The 20182-nt window shown below is 41.9% G+C and overlaps 1 protein-coding gene across 3 annotated transcripts; it reads left to right on the top strand.

Moving 5' to 3' along the window:
* The first annotated feature begins 738 nt into the window (after nucleotides 1-738).
* Nucleotides 739-19260, top strand: c1s.1 (complement component 1, s subcomponent .1). Of its 3 annotated transcripts, none has more exons than XM_088939328.1 (11): nucleotides 739-807; nucleotides 5014-5227; nucleotides 6823-7000; nucleotides 9073-9195; nucleotides 12327-12520; nucleotides 12962-13109; nucleotides 14085-14206; nucleotides 14407-14482; nucleotides 15067-15198; nucleotides 15774-15848; nucleotides 17977-19260. In XM_088939328.1, the coding sequence occupies exons 1-11, from the start codon at nucleotides 800-802 to the stop codon at nucleotides 18780-18782; spliced, it is 2076 nt and encodes a 691-aa protein (XP_088795454.1). In that variant the 5' UTR covers nucleotides 739-799; the 3' UTR covers nucleotides 18783-19260. The 3 variants fall into 3 exon arrangements, with proteins under 3 accessions (XP_088795454.1, XP_088795455.1, XP_088795456.1); XM_088939329.1 differs by lacking the exon at nucleotides 739-807 and adding an exon at nucleotides 2035-2077; XM_088939330.1 differs by lacking the exon at nucleotides 739-807 and adding an exon at nucleotides 3003-3066.
* The last annotated feature ends 922 nt before the right edge of the window (nucleotides 19261-20182 follow it).

Raw genomic sequence — 20182 nt, 5'->3', positions numbered from 1 at the left:
AGTACTGTATGCTGTGAAAAGAGTTACTGTACATCTCTTCCTCGTCCTTTCCCTCTGACTGTCCTGGGCAACCTACAGTGGTACTGTACTTTAGAATTCCGTCAGAGAGAGTCTGTATTCTTTGTCTGCCTGTCCATTTTTCTGTGTCCCTCTTTCTCCTAATGTGACCATGCACTCGGAGCGTGTGAGCACTGCAACCCCGAGTCAGCTATCCCTCACACAGAGGACTGTCGATGCACTGCTAGTGTTCATTCAGGGTGTTTGTGTCTCACCCCTCCTCTCTCACTATCACAGCTCTCTTCCTCTGGCATCTCGATGTTCAAGATGTTCAAGACAATCTTGCTGAAAACAAAAACAGTGCTGGGGGAAGGTCCAAAGATACGACAAAGCTACTTTTAGAGCAGCTAAACAGAATGATTGACAACCTTCTTATGGTTGCACACAGACTGTATGGATTAGCTCACAAACGTGAATTACTGCCGTGCGCAGTGTGGATACGGCTTTTCTCCCTCTGTGTGGTTGGTGGTGACGTGATGAGTACTATCAGTTGTGTCATCCTGTCTTCCTGTCTGTCTTTTTCACCCTGTCTCACCTTTTGCAGTGCTGTCTGCATGTCCTGTACTGCCTGGCTGGCCCGTGCGTGCGATTCCAGTAACCCTCCCCTCCTCCCCTCTCTGACCAAAAAGCAAACACACAAAAACATTGATTTTGGAAGAGAAAAGAGAAAATGTTTGGAAATTGAGCGAGTCACAGAAAGGTAGAGAAATCAGAAAAGTGACAGGCAGTGTCTTTGTGCAGTATGATCAGGTAGGTCTGCTTTTAATTTGACCAAATATCCACCATTTATAGCTTAATTTGCTCATTAGCTGAATTAGCTGAATGGCAGGCAAATAAACTGTTTGATGGTGTTTTGCTCTCTCGAGAGGTGCTTCAGCCTGTCTCTGTATTCCTTCCCTCCACAGACACCTTTGGGCGTTGTGTTTAGAGCCCCTTAAAAATCTGTTTTGGATCTCTAGATACAACCTGAAGGGTCTGATCCTGCTCGAAATTCTGGCCTTTTGAAAAGCCGATGCATAAGCAGAAAAGTGGGTCGTCTTATTTAAGTACGCTGGCACTAATCTAGGCAGAATCAAAAAGTCTTTCTGCCCAGAACAGTTCCAAAACCCTCTCGGAAATCGGGAGATCCTAGCTGTTTGGATGTATTGGAGGCACCGATGTCTGTGCTTTGCGAGTAGGTGAATCAACTTGTTTTGCCGTCCACGGGCATAGTGGGATTGTGAAACTCTCTTTCCAGGAGGTTTCTGCATGGGTATGCTGGATTTTCACTGCGAGACAGAGTCAGGTAGCTCTCAGCTGCTCCAGAGCCTTGTATGGATTCGAGACGCATTAAAAACACAAGAAATGCTGATTGATCCAGTATGTTTTTAATGCCACACGGCATATACAGGGAAGAAGTCTAAATCCAGCTGTTTCAATAGTGGATAAAATGCCGTGTGAAGTGAGAACAGGAAGCTGTTCTCTGTTGTCATAATGGCTGCCCTGCCCGTCTCGAGCGTTCCGCTACTGTGCTACGTTCTGCGCCACAGGAAAGCAACCCTGACAAGACGTCTTCCCACACCGCAGGAGGTCAGCTTGCCCCCGGAAAGTTAGCAGGGTGGAGGAGCCGTTGGAAGAGCCGGGGACACTTGGCTCCAGGGGTTTCTAGGAAAAAGACCCACTGCTCTGGTGCATCTGTTTTTCCACTTTAGCCTGGAAGAAAATTGAATAGGCGTGCAATGTTTTTGAGAAGCAGCGGGTTGGACGTCCTGGCTCAACCAGCTTGAATAAAAAGTCCAACCAAACCCCTCCCTCCCCTCTGGATTGAGGAAATTAGGAATACTTCCTAAACAGCTGGAAGAGATCCTCCTCTCGCTTTGGAACCATCCTTGTGTTTTTCTTCCCGCGCAGAGAGAGATGTTAACTACGGGGCAGCTGCTCAGGTGGACTAGACTGTGACTCTAGGTGACTAGAAACATAATGCAACTATTCAATTGAAGTAACTACTTCGATCCAGTAAGGCTTCACTGATCTAATGCAGGTGGGTTGGAATGAAAACCAGCAGGTGTGTGAGTCCCCCCGATCAGGACTGGGCCTTAACATGGATATGTCTCTATGGCAGGCCAGCTCCCATCCATGCAAATGGAGAAGGGTGAGAGTCACGTTCTCACATGGGTGTCATTTAGAGTACCTCTTGTGTTACGTTGCTAGAGCAGGTTTCCTTTGGTGTCTGTCGTGGAACATAGCTGAAATAATGTCTCATTTCGCAGTCGCCTTTGTTTCCATCGCGGTTTGTCGCGGCTGACCTGTCCCGCCCTCAGCTTCACCAGAGTCGGCGCAGCCTCGCTTGCGTTCACAGTTGTACCTTTTTATTGTGTGTGGTGCATCAGTGTCCTCGTAGCCAGTCTCAGTAAAATCTTTCAATGCTGCCCTTGTGCTGCACGAAAACAGCAGGACTCAAACGAGCTAAAAGGATTGACTGAATTCCTTTCCAGAAGGTTCATTGTCAAAATCCTCTGGATTGTGCTCTATGCCATCTTTGGTCTAAGTCCTTTTTTATTCTATTAATACAGCGTCTTTGCTGGCCTTTGTATAACTTAGTATAACTTTGAGTGTTTTTCAGGCTGATGTCTAACTAGCTCATCTAAAAGCTCTACTTTTGCAGGTGGGTCTTACAAAGAAAGTCATATAAGGTCACACCTTAAACAGAAAACCCACTGCCGAAGACAACGGTTAGAATTTTTCATGGGTCTAAAAATATCCCCTTAGGGCTAATCTTAGATAATGTAGGAGTGAACGCTTGAGTTAAAAATGTTACCTGATGTCAATTTTACCTATCTTGGTGTTAAATGAAAAGCTTCTTTTTATGTACATTTTGTTTCAGATCGTTTCAACCAAAGCACTGTTCATGTGAGCTGAGACTGATGACTAAGACAGAGGCTTTCTGATTTATTGTGCTTACTTAGCGACGTTTGAATCTGCATCTATGCACATAGTCATTCGGTTATCAGTGATCTATCTAGTTTAATGGTAAGACGGTGAGAATTGAGGTTTCAGTTTTTCAGCTTCTTCAGTTAGCAAGTCATTCAATCTAACACTAAACCACACTGGCTGCTAAATACATCTTACATTAATTTGTGGATAATTCACACTTATGTTTGAAGATGACACACTGCTTTTCTCCCAGATTTGTTTATTCTGTTATTCTCCTAGTCAGACTGCACCTTATATTCAAAATTCAAAATATATCCCCAGTTTTAGCACCTGACAATACCTGAAAAATGGACAAATTTCAACGTGTGACTCAAGGGAACTTTCAGAAGTTTGTATTTTTTGTGGTGCATGTTCTCAAGCAACAAATAACAGATGATGATTTTCTAAGACCATTCTTCTGGCAGTAGAAGAATTTGTAAATCCGCAAAACTAACACTGGGGCCTCAAACTCTGGTCCTGCAGATCCTCAGTTCAGCATGTTTTAGAGGTAACGTTCGAATCATCAACGTCTAATGCCTTGAAACTACTTCACTGCAAACAATGAAGCAGTGATTAGTTAAATTAAGTAAATTAGTGATCATCTGGGGTCAGACATCTCAGTACCAATTAGCTCACAAGGCTGGAGATCCCTGAGCTCACCTTTGGGAAATCATTAAATTATAAGGTCACTTTAAGAACTTAAGAACATAAGAAATGTTACAAATGAGATGTTGCCAGTCATCCCATGGTAGTTAGTAGCAAACCTGAGGATCTCATTAATCCATTTCTTGAAAGACACCAGGGTACTGGCTTTGTCAGTGTGGCTGGGTAGCTTGTTCCAAACTCCCACATCTCTCTGTGTAAAGTAGAGCCTCCTGTCCTGATTGGAGGATCTCATCCAGCCGTTTCTTGAAAGAAGCCAGGATGTCGTCTTTGACAGCATCCTGGTTCCGGATTCCCATCCCATTTTGTCCCATTTTATCTGCATTAAAAACCGTTGCCTGGATAATGTTGTGCGTTGTGGGACAAGGTCCTGTCAGTGTTGGGTTTCTGAATCGGTGGCAGTTGTGCTGCCACTACAGTACCGTGAGACGGTGTCTTGATGGAAATGAAGTGTCTAGACCGTAATAAAAACCAGCCGGTTCAGGAGTTTTACTATTCATCTGCAAGATGCCGAGATGGGCAATCTGTGGCAAAGAAGAATGCTGGAACGTCATCAGCACAACATTTTAAAACCCCTCCAGTGACCAATTTAGCCATCTGGTAAAGGCGACTAATCTTATCAGTGATTGTGGTTGTCCTGTTACCGCCCACGTCATGACAAAACAAGAGCATCTTTATCTTCAACACCATAACAATCAGCATTGTCACCAGGCTCGAAGCGGACCTTTCAGGTCACACTGGTTTGTAGATCTGTAAGAGCAATTCATTGGAAGTATGTCTTTTTATCACGGAGAAACAAGAAATGCAATCTACGGTATATAAACGGCTGCTGTTTCAGATACAGGATAAAACAAGAATTGTACAAGTGTTTAAGTCACTCTAGTGTGATCTTACACACCCCCTCCCCTCCTCCACCCCTGCCCCCACTGGAAACTTAAATGCAATCTTTCTCAAACCACTTTAAACGCCGCTTTACGTCACAGCCAGCACTCTCCGACTCGCTGAGCTGTGCCTGCTTCCTCTGCTCGCTAAATTGATCAGCTACCAAGTTCAAACAAACCGTTTTGCCGGACAGACATTACTGGAGTCACAAAATGATTCAATTCTCAGAATTGCGCTTTTCTTGTCTGCGCATGTAGTCAAGAAGCAATTTTAGTTATAATCTTGTTAATTTCTTTCTGCTCTCTCTTGCTGCCCTCCTTCTACTGCTCTTGCGCTCATTCTCTCTCCTTGTCCCTCTTTCTCGATGAAGGCAGTGTTAAACTTATGTGCTGAAGTACAGTATTTGTTCAGGATGTCAGCACCTTATTAACGCACTCCTTTTTTCCATCTTTGCTCCAGGCTTTCTCTGCTGCTCTCTCTCTCCCTCTTCCTCTCTCCCTCCCTCTCGCTGGCTCTTTCAGGCTGGCTGCAGTCGCCGCAATATCCTGAGGGGTACCCCGAGGATGTAAACAAAATGTGGGAGCTGCCAGTGCCCCAAGGGTTTGCCCTGACGCTGCAGCTCATCCATCTGGACCTGGAAGAAAGTGAGGGGTGTCAGCATGATGCACTCAATGTGAGGAGATGTCTTCATCACCATCATCTCCAGCACCATTAAGATCTGAACTGTCATCTTCATCACCGTCATCTTCAGCACCACTAACATCTGAACTGTCATCTCCATCACCATCATCTTCATTACCCACTAACATCTGAACTATCATCTCCATCACCTTCATCTTCAGCACCACTAACATCTGAACTGTCATTTCCATCACTGTCATCTTTGGCACCGCTATCATCTCCATTACCATAATTTTCAACAGCATATCTTCACTATCACAATTGCTATAATCTCCAGCGCTACAATTCAATATCACCTCCATCATCTTCATTCTCAGCAGTGCTGTTATCTTCATGATCATCTTCATTACCATCATCTTTACTGTTTTCTATCATTACTATTATCTTTGCTTTCATCATCATCAATATTATCTTCTCTGTCATATCCATTATTATAATCATCAGTGCTATTATTCTATTTACTATCACCTTCATTATTTTCAGTCTCAGCACTGTTACTATCTTTCCTATAATTATAATTACGATCATCTTCAGCCACATTATTATCCTCATTGTTGTGTTCAGCAACATTACCTTAACTATCATCTCCATCACCATTTTTATATTCACCATCATTTCCATGACTACCCTGCTCAGCACTAACAGCACCGTTATTATCTTCACTGTCATCGCTGTCAACAGTTTCAACTGTCTTCTTCAAAATTATGTAAAATTAATGCAAAAATATGCATTATCTCCAACACCAGTATCTTTATCATCATTATCTTCATTGTCTGTATTATCATTAATGATGAAAAACAAAACTAAGTGTATATTCACTATATATGAATTCACACATATATAAGGAGGCACAAAAACAAGTTCTGTTACTATTATTAACAGAATTAATGACATTTGTATGAGATGTCATGATGTTCTCTGCTAATTTGTAATCCTCCATGACATCACTAAAGATCTTAAAATACCACCTTCGAAAGCGTTTTCATTGCCAGCCTCATTTTTCAATGTTGTAATCAAATCACTCAAGCACTTGGCATCATCGCACTTTGCCTCCTGCTCTGAAGAGTGATCGACAGCTCCAGCCAACACATCTCCCACCCAAAAACCATGGGAGATACTTTTTCAGATCAGGAAATACCTCCCGTCTGCCCTCTATTAACTGAAGGACATGATTGTGTCTGACCACCACGTGAAAGATGTCAAGAACAGCTTCCTCACGTAGGGCTCATGGAGACCCATTATATCACAAATGAATACCAGGACAAAAAACATGTTTGTGTGTTCCAGGCTCGATCAGTCATATCAATGTTCACGATAATTCAGTTGATTTCATTTCATTCCATTAGTGCACTTCTCCCAGCTCACACATCTGTTGAGGAGAGTTTAAGAGGGAGATCCCAGCTGCTGCCGATCAAGGCACTAAGTGGCAGCAGCTGTGGTCTCCCAGGGGAGAACTCACTGTCACGCAGGTCAAAAAATAATAATAATGTTACATAGATCTCTACGAGCGCCGTTTCTCTGAGTGCTCTGCCTCTCCAAATGCGATGCTGGCATGAGAAGGTAGACGTGTGTATCGTTTTTGGACAGATCTCAACTGATGGGGTACAGCTGGCATCGCTGTGTGGTCAGCTGTCCTTCGAGGAGCTGCAGTCCCGGGTTAATCCCATGCTGCACACCTCTGGCAGCTCTCTCGTCGTACGTTTCCATTCGGACTATTCCAACACCGAGAGACACACCGGCTTCCGGGCAATATTTTCTACCCAGGGTAAGAAGGAACAATACGAGCTTCGAGCGCGACATAATGTGTTACCGGAGCAGTAAAAGCAAGGTTAATTTGACTATAAAATGCAGAGACCATATCATGGAAAATATATAATATTGCTTAGCATTTGAACCAGGTAGAAACATGGCTGTGGCTGCTCTGTATGTGATCAGGTGACAGGAAACAAAGCTGAGCATGATTAAGGTTTTTTTGCTTCACCTGGAAATTATGATGAGTAGACTCACATGTGCCGTGAGGTCATGCTGTTGGCAGTATTGCTGAGAAAATCAGAGAGGCTTTTAATAGCGATGATGTCCACGCTGTCACAATCACTCATCTCTGACTTAAGCTGAGTTTCTCGAGCTCAGCTGTCTATAGTCCATTGCAAGCAATGCCTTGACACATGTTGATGACTTCAAATACACTTACTTTACTTTATTGCTGATAGCTTTCATACTATTTCTGCAGGAAGAAGACTAATAAGAGAAATGCTTTTATAGAGGCTACTGTACATAATGTGCTATGATTTATGACTTGTCCTTAACAACATAATGTGTACAAAAACATTTTATTATACAGTATAATACTTGTCTCATTTGTACCAGTGGTTAAAGTTGAGATCATGATTTGTGGTAGAATTTTGCCTCCACCTTATTTATTTTTCAATGTGTGGCATGACATTGTCTTCCGAATACTATTTTTAGTATTTCTACTTGTACTAAAAGTTGATTGCTGCTCAGCATAGAAAGTCATTTGCCAGTTTGTGATTTGATCTGCACTGAGTGTGAAAAACTGTCTAGACCTTCCAGATCGGGAGGAGATTTGTGAAATCTTCCCCACATATCACTTTTTTAAGCAGAAATGTATATGACTATAACTTGAGGATGTTTAAGTCAGTGCTCTCTGTGAGTCATGTCTGGTGGCTCTGAGAAACAAGCTCCATCAGATGCTATTGTGAAAGGCTTCTTACTTAGGAAATTGTTTGTTAACTTGAAATTTAACTTCCTCATTCTCAACCAGCCAACCATACATTCCAACCAGTCTCCGTCGCAATTGTGTAGCAGAAGAAATGTTTTACTTCATAAGATAAGATCACTTTATTGGCCATATATAATTTCTTGTATTAGGAATTTGTCTTTGCGCATACCCCAACTTGTTCTTCATGAGACACATGCAGGCACATGGAGAGACGCTTGGGATCAGAGCTCGGGGTCAGCCATTTATACAGCACCCCTGGAGCAGTTGGGGTTAAGGGCCTTGCTCAGGCGCCCAACGGAGTAGGATTCCTCTTCCAGTCACTGGACGAACAGGCAACCGTCAACCGGCAACCACAATGTTTCAGCTGTGGAGCCTTCTTCGGGTGCCACACTGTAAAATGCCCAGCTAAGTGACGAAAAAGATAAGTGATGGCACATATATGATGCTTTGGATAAAAATAACAGCCAAATAAATGTAAGAAATATATTCATAAGTTAACAATTACTGTATTACAGGAATCTGCCAATTCTTAAGTTCTATAGATGGGACCAGGAGGTGGTGCTGTCATTGAGCTGATACTAGAACTGTTAGATCACGATGGGGACTCTAAAGAGGCCACGTGTGCTCTGCAATTTCAGGGAGAGGGGTGTTACAGACTGGGCGGTCATGCTTATTTCAGTAATCCAGCTGGGAAAGAGGCCAGCTGGGGCTAGAACATGAGAGAGGTTACAAAGAACAGAAGTTGTGTTGCTCGCAGGGTTGCAAGGAACTAATCGATCTGAGGATCTTGTCTGACTAGTGGCAGAGGCTGGCAAAGCAGTCTGGTTTAGATTGGGTTGCATTCAGGGTTTGTTTTTGAATACTGAGACTTTGGACTTCTGCGCTAATTTTACACCTGTTACATGTTTATATATATAGAACATTACTGTACTTAAGAACATTACTGCTTGGATGAATCTCATGTCACAAAGCCCACCCCCTCACAATCAATGCTTTAAATTTGTGAATCTATCCCATCGATGTAAGTGTTCTGTCCTTTGTGCTTCATTGTGCATAAACCATTCATTCTGTGTTCCTCTCTCTTTTCTCTCCCTCAGATATTGATGAGTGCTCAGACCCATACAATGAATGCACACAATTCTGCAACAACTACATTGGGGGATACTATTGCTCCTGCCAGCCAGAATACTCCTTGGACCTTGACAACCACACCTGTACAGGTACACTGAAATCCCGACTGACACCAGTACAGGTACTTGTGAATACATGACCTACACCCGTAACCAGCAGCCATATCATCCAGTAGCTCAGCAGGAGTGAACCTGGCCAGTGACGGGGACACTAGACTATAAAAAGGTGCCGTCCTTCAGATGAGATGTATAACCAAGGTCCTGAGTCTCTGTGGTCATTACAAATCCCAGGGTGCTTCTTGAAAAGAGTTGGGATGTTACCCCAGTGTCCTGGCCAAATTTCTCCCTGGCTTTTACCAATCATGGCCTCCTAATAATCCCCATCTCTGAACTGGCTTCATCACTCTGCTCTCCACCCCACTGAGAGCTGGTGCGTGGGGAGAGTACTGGTGCATCATCCAGGTGGATGCTGCACACTGGTAGTGGTGACAGTGGAATTCCCTCTTACCTGTAAAGCACTTTGAGTGGAGTGTCCAGAAAAGAGCTATATACAGTAAGTGTAAGGAATTATTAGTAATTATTATCAAGTACAGGTAGTACAGGTACAGTGAATACACCACCTACACCAGTACAGGTAAAATGATACAAAATGGACACCTGTACAGACTCGATAGGTGCAGTTCATGCAGAAAAGATCAACAGAAAGATCTGCATAGACAGATACTCAGACAGATGTGTTTTCACAGGTAGATACATCAGTGGGACAGCTTGCATGGGGAGGTACTGTACACAGACAGAAGGCCCCCAGTGCTCATGTACAAATCTGTGGTGAAGCTCTGATCTCCTGATCTCTATCAGAAACAAGACCTTTGTAGGAGGATTTAAGCTGTGATTTTGATAAATATGGAACATTTTTCCTGAAAGAGTATTTTACCTGCCCACTAAGTGCACAGTTGTATTCTAAAAGAAGAGATGTGTACCCTTACCACTTTTTTTAGTCCCAGTACTACCAGCAGTGAAAGCAGTAATGTTAATGGGTTTTTATTTATTTATTATTTACTACACTATAAATGAGATAGGAATCATTCATAAAAACCAAGCAAAATGTCCCTCAGCATCTGACTTCAAAATGGTTAACTTATGCACATAGAACAATTTTTATTTGTTACAACAGGAAGTGCTTTTTACTCACAATATAAACACTAAAAATGATAGTTTGATAACTGGTTAGAGTTCTGGACATGTACTGTACCTGGCAGGCTGTGGATTCAGATTCCAAGTAGGGCACAGCTGTTGTATTCTTGAGCAAGAGACTTTCCTCACACTCCTCTCAGCTGCATATACTGTATGAGTAATAATATATGGCTTTGGAACAGGAGTCAGCCAAATTATATGATTATAATAATTTAGCTGCAGTGCCTGACTTATAGTTTAGACTGCAGTCCAGTTTGAGACATTCTTGGTTGTGCAATATCAGGATCTGCTAAATACCAGAGAGATCTGCTTCTACAATACATGTAGCTCAAAAAGTAGTTGTAGTACTGTACATGCGATTGGGTTGCAGAGACTCTGTGATTGAGATCTGATGCCAGCTAGTGGAGAAATAAAAAAAACCCATTATATCAGCTCGTTTGTGTTACCCGTGACTTTTATTACCCTACTAAACGGCATATAGTATGTCTTTTGTCAAACTATCATTCCCATTTTATTGTTTTGATCTGTTATGGATTATTGTGGTTTTAACTGAGTAAAATAAAGATGGATTGTAAACGTCCTTAACTTTTAAACCGTTGAGCTGCTAGCAGAGTCAACAACTGTGCTGGTACAGCTTCATCACACTAAGGAATTTAGACTTGCACATTTCTTACTAATGTGTTCCTGTTGTTACCAGTTACCATGTGATAAATCTGGGCTTTCTCTCTTGCACATACAGTATAGGAATGCACTAGGTATATTAGTAACAGTTATTTTTATATACTGTATGGTACCAAAGATTTATAGAGGGGAACTTTGGACAGGAAAGACTGGACAAAGCCCAGAATGGAATAAAAGCCAAAACACTGGATGTCTGAATGACCGCAACATGTAGTGATCATTCTGCTAGAGCATGGTTGCTGTGTGTCACCCAGGTGGCTCCACTTTAGAAAAAATAAAGTTGGTCCCCTATATGTGAAATACCCTATATGTTAAACACCCTATATGTGAGATCCTTTGGGATGAAATAAGCTATATTATAGCCATTAATTATTATTAGATTAATATTACTATAGACTCGGGGTAATTATCAATATATGACAGCCCTGAACCTCTCACCCAAAAAAACCCAAACAGTTATCGGTTTTGAGTAAGCTGTTAGGTTGTTTGATGTATGGTATGTAAAATCAGATGTTTTTTCCTCAATTCAGGACAAAATAACAGTAAAGAATTAATTACTCCCCAAACTCAAAATTAACAAACATTCAGTCCCCCCCCCCCCAAAATAAATCTGTTTTTAATTATTATAGCAGCTTTCAAGTTTTGAGTATTACGCCGCGGTCCCTGAGATATCAGATGACAAGCCGAGCTCCAAGTGCAGGGTCTTCTGGACAGCTTGGTGGAGGCGAGGTTTATAGAGGGACTGCAGTCCCAAGTTCTCAGACCGGCTATGACATCTCGGCAACACAACAAATTCATTGACAGTATAGAAACATTTCGCAAATTCTGAACGGAGCACAAAACAAAATTGTGAACTTTGGGAGAGTATTGCAAGTCGCCTTTGTTCTCACAAACCCCTGGTCTCGCCACGGGCGATAGCGAGAGTTCCCACAGACTGTGACGTGAAGTGTGATACGAGGTACTGCATTTTTCCTTAAATCAATGACCAGCTCCTTTGTTTTAAAAACATTTAATAGCAAAAAGAATTTGTCGCACCATTTCGTCATTTGCTGACATTGGGCACTGATCAATTGTTTGCAGTTGTGTCATTTTTTGGATTGTGGTAACACAGGGTTACATCTGATAAGAACATGTGAGTGGGATATTGATGCTAAAAAAGGACCAATGTCTATATGTAAGGGGGTGTCGTTGCAAATGTATCATCTTTATTCATCTGTTAAGATGATGACATGTTTGAAGCATAGTAGGTGAGTGTTCTTCTATGTTTAAATTATATGTTACTCCCACTCCTCTTGTTAAAACCCCCTGACCTAGTCCAGTGGCTCAATTTGTCCCTTTCCTCTCAGTCAATTGCAGTGTTGACCTGGGGAGCTCCAGCAGGGGCTCAGTGTCCAGTCCTGGACATCCCGGCTCCTACCCAGAACACGCTGCCTGCTCCTACCGCCTGAGCATTGATGAAGGATTCCAGTTGGTCATTGACTTTGAGGATCCCTTTGACATTGAGGGACAGAGAGGAGGACCCTGCATAGACTCATTGCAGGTCAGTGTTCGGTTTCTCTGTATTAATCAGTATTAATAAACATCTCTAGGATGTACATAAAATTCTGAATGAATCTATGTTAGGTGTGTCTCTAAAGTCAATATGGGGGTATTAATCCCTCTGCACTAGGTGTGTCTCTAGGGTCTTTATTAAGGTCTGTATTAATCTCTCTGTGTTAGGTGTGTCTTTTGGGCCTATATTGAGGTCTGTATTGATCTCTGTGTTTTAGGTGTATCTGTAGGGTCTGTACTATGATCCACATTAATTTTTCTGTGTTAGGTGTGCCTCTAGGGTCTGTACTAGGGTCTGTATTAATTTCTCTGTGTTAGGTGAGCATCTAGAGTATATATCAGGCTCTCAATTAATCTCTCTGTGTTAATTCTGATTTAAGAGACTATGTTAAAGACCATATTGATCCTGTAAATACTTTCTACTTCTCAGATTAAGACCCCATCTCGTGTATTTGGGCCCTTCTGTGGTGACCAGGCCCCCCCTTCTCTGATCACTGGGTCTCATCAGATGGAGATTTTATTTAACACAGATGGCTACGGAACCAACACTGGCTTCACACTCACCTACAGAGCTAAAGGTAAAGAGCGAAACACGTGCGAAAGAGACAACGACAAGTTCCCAAAGGTCAGGAGAGTTATGGAAATTAAAAATGAAAAAGTTCTCTTTTCTATAATACATCCCATCCTTTTTGAATTTCCAATATGAAAGTGTAATCAGTGTCTCAAGCAAGGGAGAGATTGTGTTTCTAAATCTAATGCAGTTGGAGATATCCCATGTGGTGTACTCCACTGAGTGGACTGGTATCTCTTCCTCAGTGGGTGACTGATTGTGCTGGTGTCTTCCCCAAGATGGACTTACTTACTGAGCAATGAAGAAAGATATGAGATTTGAAAAGAGGGTTAACTAACTTCTTTTTGCACAAAGACTTCTTTTGGTACAAAATATTCCATGCTTCAGCGCTAGAGTTAGAGTAAGAATGGGAGTTAACTGATAAGAAATTCCAAGTGCAAGCTAGAGACTCCCTAACTATGGGAGGATGAGACCAGCCATTCAAAGTGTTCAAGGCCTTGAGAATGTCCGAACACAGATGGTCTTCCCCCCCATTACCATGGTAACAATTTGCATCAGAAACAGATGAAGTTTTTTATATAAACTGGTGCTCTGCACCTATAATCTTTGAACAGTTCCGATTGTAGTGTTCCTTGCATGCAATAAAACTCACTTGTTCAGCTTCATCTCGGGGGTCCAGAACTTATTTGTTTGTCATAACAAGCAGATACCTGTCTCCCCAGGTGGATGACTTAATGATTAGACGGGCATCTGGCCCTGAGTGACTGACATCTTGTGCAGGTATCTGCTTTTCCAGCCTATAAGACATTTTGGGATATACAACACTCTAGGCACGCTGTCAATTAAGGGCAGGAACCTTTGTCTCCTTAAATGTAAAACAGGTTCTGAAAGATGTGGTGAAAGTAAACTTCTCATTACATTAGTGGTGATGGTGTTCATCATGAAGAGTGAGGAGATGATGATAATAATTATGGTGTTTCAGCCAAGACGTGTCCCAGTACAGTGACAGCTCAATCCAGTCTGATCCCTGGATGGCCCCAGTATGAATATGGAAACAAAGTCACGGTGCAGTGTGACACTGGGTTCGAGGCTGTGATGGACTCTGTGAGTACATACAGTTGATATATAATAAAAAAATAAACAATATGTACATTCTCTGCTTCTATTTAAAGCAGTATCAGTGTAATTTATGTGTTTTTCAATAATCCTACTCTTTCTCTTTTTTCTAATTTTTCTTGTAGAATTATTGCACAGAAGTGACCTCTATCCCACCTGACTTTATTCACTTATTATTTTTTCTGCAGAAGGGTGACATGAAGACCAACTATACTTCATTCTGTCAGAGAACTGGAGTCTGGAGCCCCATTCACCCCTGTCAGCGTGAGTCACTGAATACTCCTCTACACTGTGCACACATAGTGTACTGTACTGTACACTGACCACACCCTCACTGACCCTGCACACTGACCACACCTTACTGTACACTGACCAACCCTCCCTTACATTGTACACTGAGCGCACCTTCACTGACACTCGACACTGACCATGCCCTCCCAGATACTGCACGCTGACCACACCCTCAGTGATACTGCATATTGATTTCAGCATCAGCTAGATCAGTTTCATATTCTCTGAAGCTGCAGGACTTTTTCACATATTGTACTTTTTGTAACTGAGAGGAGAGGCACCCACATAGTTTTTCAGCTTAGTTTGTCTGTGCCTGCCACTAGTGTTGACAGTGTTGACCTGATTGTGATGGAAGTGCTGTGCAAAAGGTACCAAAGCACAACTGATTGATGTACTTAATGGACTTTGAAAACAATAGCATAGACCACAGACTGGAAGACAGAGAGATTCAAACACAAGGAGATGCAGTGTCCTACAGACACGCGGGAAGTCATAGTCACTTAGACAGGACCCTCAATGTTGTGCTACCATCCAGATGTGTATGCTCGCCATTCCAGGTGTGGACTGTGGCACACCTCTTCTACCTGAGAGCGGAGTACTGCAGCTGGTCAACAAGAAGCCGAAAACTCTGTACCAGGATGAGATCCAGCTGAAGTGCGAGTCAAAATATTACAAGCTGGAGGGAGAGGGTAACATTCCTGTCCTGCTCTTGTTTGACTCACTCACCCGTTTTCTCAGTACTAGAACTTGTGAGATTTACAATTAAAGACTATTGATTTTTTTGTAAGTTTGTCTTTAGAATCTATATGGTCTATACTCTATGGTATGTGTCTCTATACTGGGGCAATGTGGTGGTTTTGTGGCTAAGGATCTGCGCCTGTGGCTGGAAGATTGTTGGTCCATATCCTGCAGCCGGCAGAGGAATCCCACTCTGTTGGGTCCCTGAGCAAGGCCCTTAACCCCAACTGCTCCAGGGGCGCCGTATAAATGGCTGACCCTGCACTCGACCCCCAGCTTCTCTCCCTGTCTGTGTGTCTCATGGAGAGCAAGTTGGGGTCTGTGAAAGGACAAATTCCTAATACAAGAAATTGTATATGGCTGAGAAAGTGATCTTATCTTAGCTCTCTCATATTGCATATTAGAATTGTTTTGACTGTATGGTGTTTCTATTGTGTGTTTGAAAGAGCCTAACACTAATGTCTGTTATACTCAACACTGTGATATAGTGTCATATCATAATAATGAAACTCTCTCTCATTTCCAGATGTGTACAGATGTGATGCGCAGGGTGAATGGAGTTCTGTGAAGGGAAGCAGTGATTGGCCAAAATGTGTTGAAGGTACACACGATCACTACTCCTACTACTGCTTATAATAATATGACTTGTGATGTGCTGGTGTAACCCACCTTGAGCCCGTTGCTTGCTGGGATAGGCTCCGGCTCCCCTGTGACCCTGAATTGAATGAATTAATTTGAAAACAGATAGAGGGATTACTACTGCTACCAATAAGTCACTCCACTCAGAGCACTCTACATAACAATAAGTGGTCATTATTATTAGGAATAACAATATAGGAATGAAGGCTTTCCACCCATTTTCACATCTGTTCAAGTAGAGTAGGGAAACTCCAAGTCACAAAAAAACACTGGTTTTATACTGTTTTGACTCTAGGATATACTTTATAATTGCTTTGTTATACAGCGGGCTCACTGTCAAATTGGTAAAGACGAACAAAAATAAACATATAAAATAAACAGCACATCCGATACTTCTTGAGGAAAAAATTGCTGAACATTTGTTTTGAAAAAAAATCGTATTAGAATAAGAGCCTGTGGTTTTCTCATTTTGGAGGCCACCAAATATAGCTCCTTATCTGTGCTGTTTATTTTATGTGGCTTTTTTTTGTTCTTCTTTGCTGATGGTTCTTGAGCCCCCTGCAGCGGCAGTCATTGATGGTCCAGCTTATTTGTTAAATTATAACTGTTGTTTAATTAGATCATTAGTATTTGTAGGAGTTTTGTGAATTTGCTGGGACAATTTATTAATTGTAGCAGTGACCATGAGGTGATACTTATATGGCTATTAGAAAATCAATCGATCAGCGACACACACACACGGGTTCAATACACGAGATACATTTATTAATACATAAATTGTGCATATAAAACATATACCAGTCTGCCTGGATACAGATGGCAGATCTTACTGTGAGGGTTATCAAAGTGCAAGGTATATAATCACGAAGAGATGCAAAGCAAGGAATATACTTCAGTATACCATTTGGCTATACCATCGTTAATCAGTCTCATTATTACCACTTCTACATTAGCTACTCAAAAGTCAATATTTACTCATATGAATTGAATTGATATCAACTTGTGGTGGGGTAACAGCTGAATTCTCGAGATGCAATGTAGAACATTGGGTTTACTTATCCAGATGTGGATTCGTATTTCTGGGCATGGACACCAAAGACCAGCTGGCGGGCTCTGTCCAATCGGCGTCCTCTCGGCGTCCTCTGGCTCAGTGTCAGTCCTGAAGCTGTTCCAAGTCGGAGAAATTAGGAGGAGAGATTTCTGCTGTCAGACAGTGTCTCTCTCAGGGACCTACTAGTAGTCCGGCTGACTAGTAGAAGGTCTCTATGCACAGAGGCTGATCGCGGGTCTGAGCAAGTCACTCTTTTGGGGGAAGAAACGTGGTTTGTTTCCAGTATCCAGTTGTCAACAAGAGTCCAAGCGTTGACTCCGGTGATGATCAAGCAAAGCATCCACGTTGGCGACTAGCAATTTGAATTCATACGTACGGGCATTCCCCAGGCCAGTGCTTTCCTGAAACAGGCTTCCAGTCAACAGACAACACTGGCTGTTACAAGTTACAGACAACACTGGCTGTCACGTGATTGTCTCTGAGGGTGTGAAAACGGCCGGAGAAGCCAAGTTCTGATTCTTTCCAGTGCCTTTTAAACTAGAACCAAAATGGGTGATGATTGGTGGAGAGTTTAGCGGGCATTTGAGACCCACGTGGGGTTACCTTGCCCTGAAGGTTCCTGATTGGTTGGTCAAGGTGAGAGATGAGTTACAATGACTTCTGACATCTAGGACTGCAATCCAGATGTTCCCAGGAATTCCATGGACAGATAGGAGCTAGGAATGGCAATTGATTGTGATAGTGAAGCATGGCTGGGCGCATCCCCATTTGGGAGCTGCTCGTTATCGGAACGAGAGCACTTTAAATCAGAAAGCTACATGAGTAGCTTCTCTGTGGCTGCACCACAGAGATGAGGAAGAGAGATGGGGCCTCATTTAGGAAAGCACAGCAACACCTAATTCTGTCTTATTAATAAGCATTGCCGCGACACAGTACATGATAGTAGAGAAATTAATCAATATTAAATTGCATGGCAAATGAGTTCCTCCAAAGTTTCTACTCTTTCTACTCTTCTCTCTGCTGTACTCTTTTCTCTCAGTGTGTGGAGAGCCCGAGAGCAAGCACTCTGATTTTGGCCGTATTTTTGGAGGCAGTGAGGCAGAACTGGGTCAGATCCCCTGGCAGGTCTATGTTGAAAATCCAAGAGGAGGAGGAACTCTGATCTCCGACCGATGGGTCCTCACAGCTGCTCATGTGGTTGAAGGGCAGCAGAGTGTGCTGATGTACGGGGGGGCCGTGGACATTGAGAATATAGGAAACTCAGAGAACGCTGTGATTCTGGAGAGTGAGAAGATCTTCATCCACCCAGGATACCCAAAAACCCCAACAAGTGGGAGACGCACCAATTATGACAACGACATCGCCCTGGTCAGACTGAAATCCCGCGTGCCCCTGGGACCCAACCTTCTCCCCATCTGTCTCCCCGAGAGGAAAGACGATGGGACTCTGATTCCCGAAAGACTGGGGTTTGTTTCAGGATGGGGCAGGACAGAACACGACACACTGAGCTCGAAACTGTTGTATGTTGAGATCCCTGTGAAGGACAGAGCCACCTGCTCCAAGAGGAAAGATAGAAAACCACTGGCGCAGACATTCAGTGAGAACATGTTCTGTGCTGGTGAGAAGGATAAAGATAGCTGCAAAGGAGACAGTGGGGGTCCCTTCTTCCTCCGAGAGTTTCGGAGAGGAGCAGGAGGACAGATAGAAAGGGGTCCATTCCGTCTCTATGGTGTTGTGTCCTGGGGAATAATCTGTCAGGAGAGGGGTTACTACACTAAAGTAGACAATTACCTGGACTGGATTACAGAAACCATGGAGACAGAGGAGAGAGATGAACAAGATTAAGAATAGACTGGTTAGCGCAGATCATGGGATTATTCCACTGTAGGTTAAGCAAACATAACTTTCATTAGCTGAGGATAGGTTAGACACAAATAAGTGGGTAATATAGAGTGCATTAGGTTAATTTAGATTATAACAGTGTTGTAGAACATCATCTTAGATTATACTACATTCACCTTCAATTAAATGTGTGGAATTATCAGTGGTGAAATCAATATATTCTGACACACTTCAAAGGGTTACAAGAAAAAAGTGCACCAGAAAATAGGTTTTACTGAATAAAACAGATTTAATCTGGAGTACATTACGTAAAAATAAAATATCCTTATTTTTTAATTATATCATGTGTAGCTGAAAGTGTGTTGTATTTAATTTCATACATTATAATAAGAATATATTATATTATATTGTGTTAAATATACAGGTAATCATAGTATATTAGATATAGAGTTAAGGGGAAAATTGTGGATAAATTAATGGACTTTATTTTGTAATTACAACAAATAATGTTTTATTCTATTGTGTGTCATTAGATGGCAATAAACTACTATATATTGTACAAAAGTATTGGAATTGTCTTTTGTTACATTGCAGGAACCAACTTCTAATACATTAATTACAGTGAACTGTGTAAATAGTAATAAATGATATTACTTTGGTCAAGATAAAATAAGACATTATTTTCCTATCCTGACCTATTCTATCAGATCACAATAGGTCTAAACAGATCATAAGAAACTTCCTCTATGTAAATTGGTATTTTTTTCAAAACTATATTGATTCCCCCAGAAAGCAGAGACCATAATATTATTTAATTGTTCTTAATTTTAATTAATTATACTTAATTGTATTTAATTACACATTATCTAGAAGATGAAAAAGGTATGAAAACATACCTTTCACTTGTACATACAGTAGTTGAAGCTTTTTCTATTTATAGTTTGATTTTTACTTCCCTTATACACAAACACAATCTATGCAATATTAAATGTCATCAGCCAGGAATTTTCCAGTCTTGAGGTTTGTCTTAATCTTTCTGTCATGTCCTTCACAGCTTCTACAGTGTTTACCTATCTTACCAGTTTGGAGTCAGCTGTGAATGTGACTAGTTTGCTAACTGCACCGGAATCTGTGTCACAGATGTGAATAAGGACAGACAGCTGTCCTAGTACTGATTTTTTTGGTACAACACTAATCACAACCAGATTCCTTTGGTACAGCATTAATTACAGCACCTTAGCTGTACATTGTTTTCTGTCCAGCTCTCTTATCCAAGATATTGATTACGTTCAATGACGACTCTAAATTAAGAATTCGCTACAAGCATAAAAATGAAATTAACCATTTTTCAGTTCTCATCCATACCACCTCAGTGGTACTCCCTTCTAATTGTGAAATCTAAA

The sequence above is a fragment of the Atractosteus spatula genome, chromosome 22 (genome assembly GCF_055471065.1).
Source record: "Atractosteus spatula isolate fAtrSpa1 chromosome 22, fAtrSpa1.hap1, whole genome shotgun sequence".
In the NCBI taxonomy this organism is placed as follows: domain Eukaryota; kingdom Metazoa; phylum Chordata; class Actinopteri; order Semionotiformes; family Lepisosteidae; genus Atractosteus; species Atractosteus spatula.
Note: the sequence above shows the minus strand (reverse complement) of the source record. Positions and strands in the feature narration are given on the sequence as shown.